The sequence below is a fragment of the Mustela lutreola genome, chromosome 5 (assembly GCF_030435805.1).
Source record: "Mustela lutreola isolate mMusLut2 chromosome 5, mMusLut2.pri, whole genome shotgun sequence".
Classification (NCBI taxonomy): Eukaryota; Metazoa; Chordata; class Mammalia; order Carnivora; family Mustelidae; genus Mustela; species Mustela lutreola.
In genome coordinates, this window is record NC_081294.1 from 61,288,574 (window position 1) to 61,298,203 (window position 9,630).

The window sequence follows — 9,630 nt, forward strand, 5'->3', positions numbered from 1 at the left end:
CAGAGGAAGCTAGAGAGGGAGAAGCAGGTTTCCCGCCAAGCAGAGAGCCCGACGTGGGGCTCGATCCCAGGACCCTGGGATCAGGACCTGAGCTGAAGGCAGACGCTTAATGACTGAGCCACCCAGGCACCCTGCTTTGTATTTTATAACTTGCATTTTGCTAAATATTTGAAGCTATAGAAGTATAAAAGAGCAGAAAAATCATCATCCTGAGATATAATATTTTGATGCACTTTTTTTCAGGTCTTTGTTTCTTTTACATTTATATGAAACAAACAAGAAAAAAAACTGTGAGGGACTGGGATAAAAATCAGAGTGATGACAAGGTGGGGGCCTTGCTGTCTCCCACCTTCTATGACATCAGAACTCAGTGTTTGAGGTATGCCCAGGAAGGAGGAGTGTACCCGTCTGCCTGCCAGGTGGGGGTACCTTGTTCCACCCAGACAGCCTGATCTGAGGCCATGGTGATCCAACAGGTGGGCAGCAGGAGGCAAGTGGCAGCTGAGCTGTTTGAAAGGAGAAGGGGTAGTCGCTGTGAGGACAAGAAACAGGTGAGGCCAGACTCTATGTATGCTGCTGTCCTCCCATCAGGGCTCACTCGGCCACAGCAGACAGACCGTGAGGCCCTCAAAGTCACAAGAGGCCTTCAGTCGGACTCTGCCTGGAGCCCGAGCTGGTGGGACACAACATGAATGCTTCGGGGCTTCTTCCCCAAGGCCATTGCTGACTGACTCTCTTATTTCATCCCAGCAATCCCAGTAGAATGCATGCTGGGGCCGGGCTGGGGGGTGGGTGAGGGGGACCTGGATTGTTTGTTAAGTTTCCTACTACGGCCCTAGTGACTATGATGGTGCTTGGTGTGTATTAGTGGCTGAATGAATGAATGAACAAATAAACTGAAATAAATAGGATAGAGCTGAATTGTAGAGCCCCTGGAATATCTGTTCTTAGGGATCAGATTCAAACCGCATGCAGAATTTTGTCAGAATGGGAAATGTCATCACTTACAATGCACAGCCCAGCGCTTCCATCCCCTCTCTTTTACGACTTACAACATACCCAGGAGGCGCTATTAACAACCTAGTTCACAGATGGATACACCAAAGCTCAGAAAAACAAAAAGGTCACATAGCCAGGACCTACCAGGATTTGAAATCAGGTGCCTCTGATTCCAGAACGCCTAACAAGCTTACTCTGTACTCCACTGCCTCCCAGGTGCAGAAGGGAGGGAGCCATGTAGAGAAGGCTGGGGAGGTCACCTAGACCTTGCACACCGTGGAAAGAGATAGGACTTTATTCTGAGATTAGTAAGGGGCTATTGAGGGGTTTTAAGCAGAACGATGGATGACCGATCTCTATACATTTCCAAAAGATTTGTTCACTTGTTCATTTGATATACATGCCCCAATTCCTCCTTTGTGCTGGACCTCACAGCAAGATGGGGGCCTTGCGGGGTTTCCATCATGCTGCACCTTTTCCTAAAAAAGGAGTTCCATAAATACCAAACCCCAGGAAGGCTCTTTTGAGAAAAATCCCCAAAAAAGTTCTGTGGTTCAAGAAATGCCGATACTTGTGTACACACACACACACACACACACACCCCGCTTGGAGATTTACATTGCTCATTCACATAACGAAGGCTCTGAGAAGTTCTGCAGCAAGGGTTTCACCTCACTTTGTTAACCACAGCATTTCCCAGATGAGTCGAATACAGTGTCCCTGCTTTTCTTTTTGAAAGACCTTTCAGCATATTTCAAAATCCATTTTACAGATGAAGCAGTTGAAGCTCAGAGAAAAGAAAATGAGTTGGCTCAGGCCCCAGGACAGCACAAGGAGAAGAACTAAAAACCTAATCCTGTCCCTATTTTCCCCTTTGGCACCCCCCCCCCCACACACACGTATAAAACACAAACCCTGCAGCAAGTTTGCTAGGGAAGACATTATCCTGTAAAGGACACGGAAGAGGGGTTGTTAAAGAAATAGCATTCACCATGGAACACTTAACTGCTGTTATAAAGAACAAAACAGTTCTGTGAGTCTTATGTGAAAAGATTCCTAGAGAATATTGTTAAGAAAAAAAAAAATAGTGCCCTAAACTTAAGTGTACAATACAAGGATCTTTACACCGGGTATACACATCTTGGCAGTCACTGTCCCCCACCACCCATGTCAAGCTTTGGAACATTCCCAGTGCCCCAGATGCCTCCTTCAGGCCCCTCCCAGCTCTTCTCTCCCACACAACCTTGATTCCTGAGCTTAGTCATCATAGATGAGTTTTGTACTTTCTTGAATTTCACGTGAACGGAATCAGCGTGTGCCTTTATGCCCAGCTTCATTTGCTCATCCGTGTATCTTGTAAGACTCTGCCAGACTGCTGCTTTGTAATTTATTTTTATTTTTAAAGTTAATGATATAATATATAGTATTATAGCTGCTAGTATCCATACAGAAAACCATCTGGGGGAGATGCAAATTAGGCAAATCTTGTATCTTCTTTGTGGGGCTAGCAGCTCTAAATCCCGCTTCACAAACTTAGGTAAGTAAGAAATGTATTATTTCAAGGCAAATTAAATCAGACTCAAACGGCATCTAGTGAGATGGGGAAAATTCAGCGTCAGTCAATACAGTGTGTGCCTTAATTCTTTGTCCACTTTCGCTCGCCCCTGACGCTGTCACTCTCCCTACTCACACTGTCTGTTGAAAATAGGCTTCTCTGAATTTGTTGTGCTAAGACCTGCTCAGACACACCGCCAAGAGTGGGGGCCAGGCCCCTCCCAGACTCAGACTGTCCTTCACCCTTCTCCCACCTCTCTAAGAGACTCCGTTGTCCTCTCTTAATCCTGGAACATCCACCCAAATCTCCTAAATGACCTTGGACTGACCCAGGCACCAGTGAGCGACGTTGTCTCCAGGCAACTCCTTCCCTCCATCCTGCCTCAAAACGCTGCAGTCCTATTGGAGCAACCACAAAATTGATGACATAGATGAGGCGGCCACTCAAGTGAGGGCCACCAGACAGCACAAGAGTGCCATCCTGGAGGAGAAGAAGACTCGTGCTAGCCTCCACTCTTTCCTAGTGGCTGCTGCACTGAGAGGTAGAGGCCACGCAGTCCTGCTAGGCTGCAGAGTGGAGGGGGCAGCTAAGGCACTGGACTCTGTAGGACGAGGTGCTGGAGAGAGCCGCACACCCAAGGGGCTCCCCAGGACTCCTTCCCAGAGGACTGGGATGTGCATGCAAAGGGCTGGATTAGCCACTCTCCCCAGAGTGGTGTCTCTGCGGTTGAGAGCAGAGCAGAGATCCTGGAAATCCAGCAGCAATGGAGGCAGCTGGAATGGCCGCTCAGCCAGAACAGAGGAACTCCTTAACACTCGGGCATCTGTTTGAGAGCACACATACACAGACATGTGCACACACATATACAGACAGGTATGTGTATATATGCATGCACACACACATATACATACATACATTTGGGGAAAAAAGGAAACCTTTAGAAGCAATGGCCAGGAATGCCTGGGTGGCTCAGGTGGTTAAGTGTCCGTCTTTGGCTCAGTTCATGATCCCAGGAGCCTGGGATTGAGCCCCTCATCAGGCTCCCTGCTCAGCGGCAAATCTGCTTCTCCCGCTCCCTCAGCTCATGTTCTCCCTCTGTCAAAAAAAAAGAATTAAAAAAAAAAAAACTAAATAAAAAAGAGCAACTGCAGCATTGGCCAAAGTTTCCAAAGGAAATAAAAGAGAATTAAACTCAATGATAGAAAGAAGAAACAATAAAGATAAAATCAGAATTCATGAAATAGAAAATGAAAATAATAAATAAAATTTATAAACCTTTTCTTTGAAAAGATTCATTGATAAATTTTCAATGGAAATCAAATGAATTTGATGAAATTTAACAAATTGAATGAATTCAATGAAAAAATTGGTAAATTTTTCAGTCTAATTTTTTTAAAAAAGAGAACATAGATTACCAATATCGAGGATAAAAAGGAATGATCACAATACCTCCCATAGACATTAAAAGGATATGAAGATAATACAAGAAATGACTGGACACCAGTGCCCTTGCTTAGGTGAAATGAAGAAACTTCTTGGACAACACAATTTACACAAGTGACTCAAGAAGAAATAGAAAGTCCAAATGACTACAAGCCCAAAAGATTCCACCCGTAAATTCTATCAATCATGTGACAGAGAAAGGAAGAATACCAATCTCACACAAATTCCTTCATAAAAGAGAGGCAGAGGAAATGCACCCTGACTCAATTTTCAAAGGGCAACATAACCTTGACTCTAAAACTCCACAAACATACAGAAAAATATCTAGTATCTCCATGAATGTAGCTGAAAAGAACAATCTCCACGAACAGTAGCAAATGAGCCCAGCCATACAGAGAAAAGGCAAATGCATCATGAACAAAGCCTCCCGAAGGAGCCCGGGTTCATCAGGTATTCAAGTCAATCCACGCAACTGAGTGCAGACTCAGCCGAAAAAGGGCAGCACTCAGCCTCTCAGTGGAGACAGGAAGCCCGTTTCACGATTTCAGGGCTCATTCTTGGTAAAATTCTTGGAACGGCAGGAACAGAAGGCAGTGTCTTCAAGCTGAGAAAGGACAAGGTCGAAGCTACAGTTGGCTCGACTCCAGCTGAGCACTCACACCCCGTGCCCCCAAGACACAGCGCAAGATGAGAACGTTCGCTTTCGCCACTTACTGGTATTTTACTAGCAATGCTAGTCAATATACTAGGGAGAGTCTAGTCAATATACTAGGGAAAAGAAATAAAGAATAGAAAGGTTGAAGTAACACTTCTTCCCAGACAGCACAATTTTTTTATATACAAAATCCTAAACTGTATCAGATAAAAAAGGAAGAATTAGGTCATAAGACAAAATCAACTGTGTTTCTATAGTCCAGCAACAAAAAACTAGAAAATGAAAATTCAGAAACGATACTATTCATAATAGCATCAAAACCCATAAAATACTTCAGAAAGATGAGCATGGCCTCTACACTTGAAAATGATGAAACATTGCTAAAAATAACCAAAGACCATGAGAGACTATGGACTCTGAAAAACAATCTGAGGGTTTTGAAGGGGCGGGGGTTGGAAGGTTGTGGGAGCCAGGTGGTGGGTATTATGGAGGGCATGTATTGCATGGAGCACTGGGTGTATAAACAATGAATTCTGTTATGCTGAAAAGAAATTAATTTAAAAAAAGAAATAAAATAAAATAAAATAACCAAAGACAATGTAATGGAGAGATCGATCAAGATCACGATTACAAGGTACTATATTTTAGAGACATTCTCTCTCACCAAATTGAACCACAGTTTAAATGTAATACTAACAAAATCCCAACAGGTTTGGTTTTTCGTGTTTTGGGGTTTTTTTTTTTTTTATAGCAACTGAAAAGGTTGATATATACATATATATGTGGAGATGCAAAGGATCTAGGATAGTCAGAACAAATTTGAACAAATTTGTTAGGAACAAAGCTAAAAAAAATAAACTCACACTATCTGATTTCAAGTGTTACCGTGAAGCTGTATGGCCATCTAGCTAGTGTGGCATTGGCATATGATAGAGAAAGGAATGGGACAGTAGAGTGCCAGTGGAGCTATTACAGATCGAATTGTGACCTCCAAAATTCACATGTGGAAGACCCAACCCTCAATGTGACTGTATTTGGAAATAATTAAGGTTAAATGAGGCCATAAAGGGTGGGGCTCTACCCCAATAGCACTGATGTCCTTATAAGAAGAGATACACCAGGGATGCACAGAGAAAAGGCCATGTGAGGACACAGAGAAAAGTCAGCCATCCAGAAGCCAAGGAGAGAGGTTTCACCAGAAACCAACCCTGCCTCACACCTTGATCTTGGACTTCTGGTTTCCATAACTGTGAGAGAATTAACATCTTGGTTTAAGCTACCCAATCTGTGGTATTCTGTTACAGCAGCTTCAGAAAACTAATACAGATTTAGCAATGACATAAAGAGTGATATATACAGATAACTGAAACAGAATAGAACCCAGAAGCAGACCCATGTAAATATGTAAATATGGTGGACATATTTTTGACAGAGAGCAATGCAAATCAATGAAAAATTAGGCTTTTTAAACAAATAATTCTAGAACTAGACATTCATATGAGGAAAAGAATCTTGATCCCCTCTTTCATGCCATATACAAAAATTAATGCAAAATGGACCATCTACCTAAGTGGAAAATTAAAACAATAAAATGTCAGGAAGAAAACAGAGGAGAAGAATCTTCACAACCCTGAGTTAGACAGAAGTTTTTAGATTGCACTCAAAAGGCATAACCATAAAGGGAATATATTTGATGATCTGAACTGCATAAAAATTAAAATCTTTTCACTTCCAAACACCCTGGTAGGAAAATAAAGAGGCAAGCCACAGACCTGGAGAAAATAGTCACAGTGCAAACATCTGACAAAGAATGTATATCCAAAATATACAAAGAACTACTAAAACCTAATAAGGAGACAAATTGCCCAATAAAAAAATGAACAGTTTTTCATGGACATGCCCACAAAGAAAGATATATGAATTATGATCACTCAGCACATGGAAAGATGCTTAACATCTGCTATGGACTGAATGCTTAAAATGCCTAAATACATATGTTGAAATCCTAACTCCCAAAGTGATGGTATTGGGAGTTGGGGGTCTTCAGGAGATGATTCATGAGAATGGAACCCTAATGAGTTGGAGTAGTGCCCTGATTAAAAAAAAATTTTTTTTAATTAAATTAAATTTTTTTTTAAAAAGAGCCCAAAGATCTCTCTCTGCTCTCCACCACATAAAGACACAATGGAAATGGATGGAACCCAGAAGAGAGCCCTCTCCTGAACCTGACCATGCTGGCCTGCTGCGTCTGAACTTCCAGCCCCTGAACTGTTTCTGTTGTTTATAAGCCATTGGGTCTGTGGTACTTTGTTAGAGCAACATAAACAGACTAAGACAACATGATTAACCCCTGGGGAAGTGCATGGAAAAACTAGATCGCGATACCGCTACACAACCAACAGAACGCCTAGAATGAAGAAGATTGCCAGCAGGGATGTGGAGCAACCAGCATTCTCGGGTTGCTGGTAGAAATGTAATTTGGTTCAATCCCCTGAAAACCAGTTTGGTGGCTTCTTATCAAATTAAACTTACACCTGCCATATGACCCAGGACTTGCATTTCTGGGGGCTAACCCAAGCAGAATGAGAACGTATGTCCTCCCAAACTGTTGTATCTGGGTGTTTATAGCCGTTTTATTCATGATCATCTGAAACTAGAAACAGCCAAAAGTCCATCAATACATACAGAGATAATTTGTGCCATATTCCTACACTATATTAGTCATCAATAACACTGAATATACAAATATGGAGACATCTCAGAAGCATTATGTTGAGCGAAAGTAGCTAACCACAAAAGACCATGAAGTCCCATTTAGGAATTTATAGACCAGGCAAAACTACCCCATAGTGAGAATAGTGGATCTCTCTGGTGGGTGAGGGTAAGGAGGGAACGGACAGTAAAAGGGCTTAAGGGAACTTTCTGGGATGCTGGAAATGTCCTTTCTCTTGACTGGGATGGTAGCCCACAGGTGTAGACCTGTCAAAACTCATCAAACTGTACATTTAAAATGTGTGCGTTTTATTGTCTGTGAATTATACCACAATAAAGTTGATTCCGTTTAAAGATCATTTAGAGCAAAAATGTGAAAGCGAGGCGGGGTATGAGAACGGAAGTGGGGCTTCTCAGCAGGGAGAAGGGAGGGGAAACACCAGCGGAATGTCACTGGGCTGCTTGTTACCTGCTTCTGCAAGGTTTGGGGGTTTTGTAGTAAGCATGCATAATGTAGATAACTGGGAAAAAAAAGTTAAGCTCTAAAAATGATCTTACAGCACTGCTCTGTGAGGGTAGTAGGGATGCCTCCCTGCCCATGAGTCACCTCTTTCCTCCTCTTCTTGCCACCAGACACTGTTGGCGTTGCTGATCTTGGTGCTGTACATGGGCACAGGAATATCAGGTGAGCATCTGGAAGCTGAGAAAGGAGGAGCTGAATCCACCCGGAGTCAGGAGGGTTATCCTGGAGATGGCTGCCCGCCAACGGGGCCTCCAAAGCTTACTTTCTCCCCTCTTCACCCACTGGGATGACCAACCATGTTGATCTCAACGACTGCTCATTTGCCCTTGTTAAGAGGTGATGTTTGTGCCTGTTTCAGGAAGAAGTTGGGAGATATCAGAAAGGATCAGAGAATGTAACTATCCCCAGAATCCTGTGGCTTCCCAGGTAAAATATTCAAAAAAGGTGCTGAGGGGATGTCAAGTTTGGCTGAGGAAATCTGGGAAGGCTTCCTAGAGGTGTCATGGGCAAGCTGGATCTTAAAGGATGTGTAGGAGTTGGCCAGGCGGAGAAGGTGGGGAGGGGCACTGCAGAGAGAAGGAACAGCATATGCAAAGGCCCAAAAAACTTTTTGAAACTAGTGGCGGGGGGGGGGGGGGGGGGGGGCTAAGTGAAAAAGCTCAAGATGCGACTTTGCTGTCTGCCTTTCAGGGACTTGAATACCAGACCAATGAATCCACAGAAGAGCCAATAAAGGTCATCAGGACCTGGCTGAAGGAAAATTTGCACGTTTTCTTGGAGAAGCTAGAGAAAGAGGTGCGAGAGCTGGAGCAGCTGGTCTGGGACATGGAGGAGTGGTTAGATGCTCTTCTGGGAGAAGGGCACCTGGAGGATACCTGCACCAACTTCAAAAATCACCTGTGAGGGCCCCAGGCTGGAACCTGGGGAAGACGTCAAGGGGAAGCAGGAGGTGGGTGAGGGGAGGGTTGCCAAGGGCTCCTCTAAAAAGAGCTGAGCTGTGACACTTGAATGTCATAACAAGCAAGAAAATAAAATAGTTGGGTCACTGAGAATGTTGCTGACACCACTGCTGGGTCGTGAACCCTGTCAGGAGGACCCCAGGGCTCTGTCGAGATAGCCTCCTGCGCACCAGGACTCTGGCTCACTGGGACCCAGCCAGCCTCAGAGTCAGGACCCTCACCCACTAACCTGAGATATAGTGCAAATTCCTTAACCTCTCAGGCACAAAACTGCCTCATTAGCAAAAATCAGTGAGGGCAGTTTGCCTCGCAGCATTCCAGTAAGGAGCTGACAGGAATATGCAGAGTGTGTCTAGCGTATTGTAGGTGTCTGATACACAGAGCTTCCTTCCTTCCTTTCCTTTTCTTCCCTCCCTGGAACTTAGCAAGAGGACGCTGGTTCTGGAGGGTATAGACATTAAGCAGCAACTCAACTCTCAGACATAGTTGCTAGCAGTATAAATTGCCAAAACCTCTGTGGAGGGCAGCTGATGATAGCAACCGAATTCACAAATGCATTTACCATTCCACCTGGCAATCTGCTTCAGGGATTTAGCTCATATGAAAAAATATATATGTTTTATCATGTATATAACATGTATATAAACTAATAGATAAAATATAAATATAAAATATTTAATATTGATAAATAGAATTATATAATATTTATATAAAATATTAAAAATATACTTACATAATATATTAACATTATATCTAATTCATCATATATATGAAATACATACTT

At 43.2% G+C, this 9,630-nt stretch overlaps 1 protein-coding gene across 1 annotated transcript; it reads left to right on the forward strand.

The window, feature by feature from the left end:
* Nucleotides 1-394: 394 nt before the first annotated feature.
* On the forward strand, nt 395-8,929 carry SMIM23 (small integral membrane protein 23). The gene is made up of 4 exons (XM_059173461.1): nt 395-551; nt 7,998-8,049; nt 8,246-8,313; nt 8,578-8,929. Exons 1-4 carry the CDS (start codon nt 462-464, stop codon nt 8,788-8,790), a joined length of 423 nt encoding a protein of 140 aa, XP_059029444.1. The 5' UTR covers nt 395-461; the 3' UTR covers nt 8,791-8,929.
* The last annotated feature ends 701 nt before the right edge of the window (nt 8,930-9,630 follow it).

What these genes read in the sequence shown, in the direction of transcription:
- SMIM23 (XM_059173461.1), top strand. Translation starts at nt 462, where the DNA reads ATGGTGATCCAACAGGTGGGCAGCAGGAGGCAAGTGGCAGCTGAGCTG. An exon ending in GCTGTGAGGACAAGAAACAG is followed by an intron (nt 552 to 7,997) that starts GTGAGGCCAGAC and finishes TCTTGCCACCAG; the next exon opens with ACACTGTTGGCGTTGCTGAT. An exon ending in CATGGGCACAGGAATATCAG is followed by an intron (nt 8,050 to 8,245) that starts GTGAGCATCTGG and finishes TGCCTGTTTCAG; the next exon opens with GAAGAAGTTGGGAGATATCA.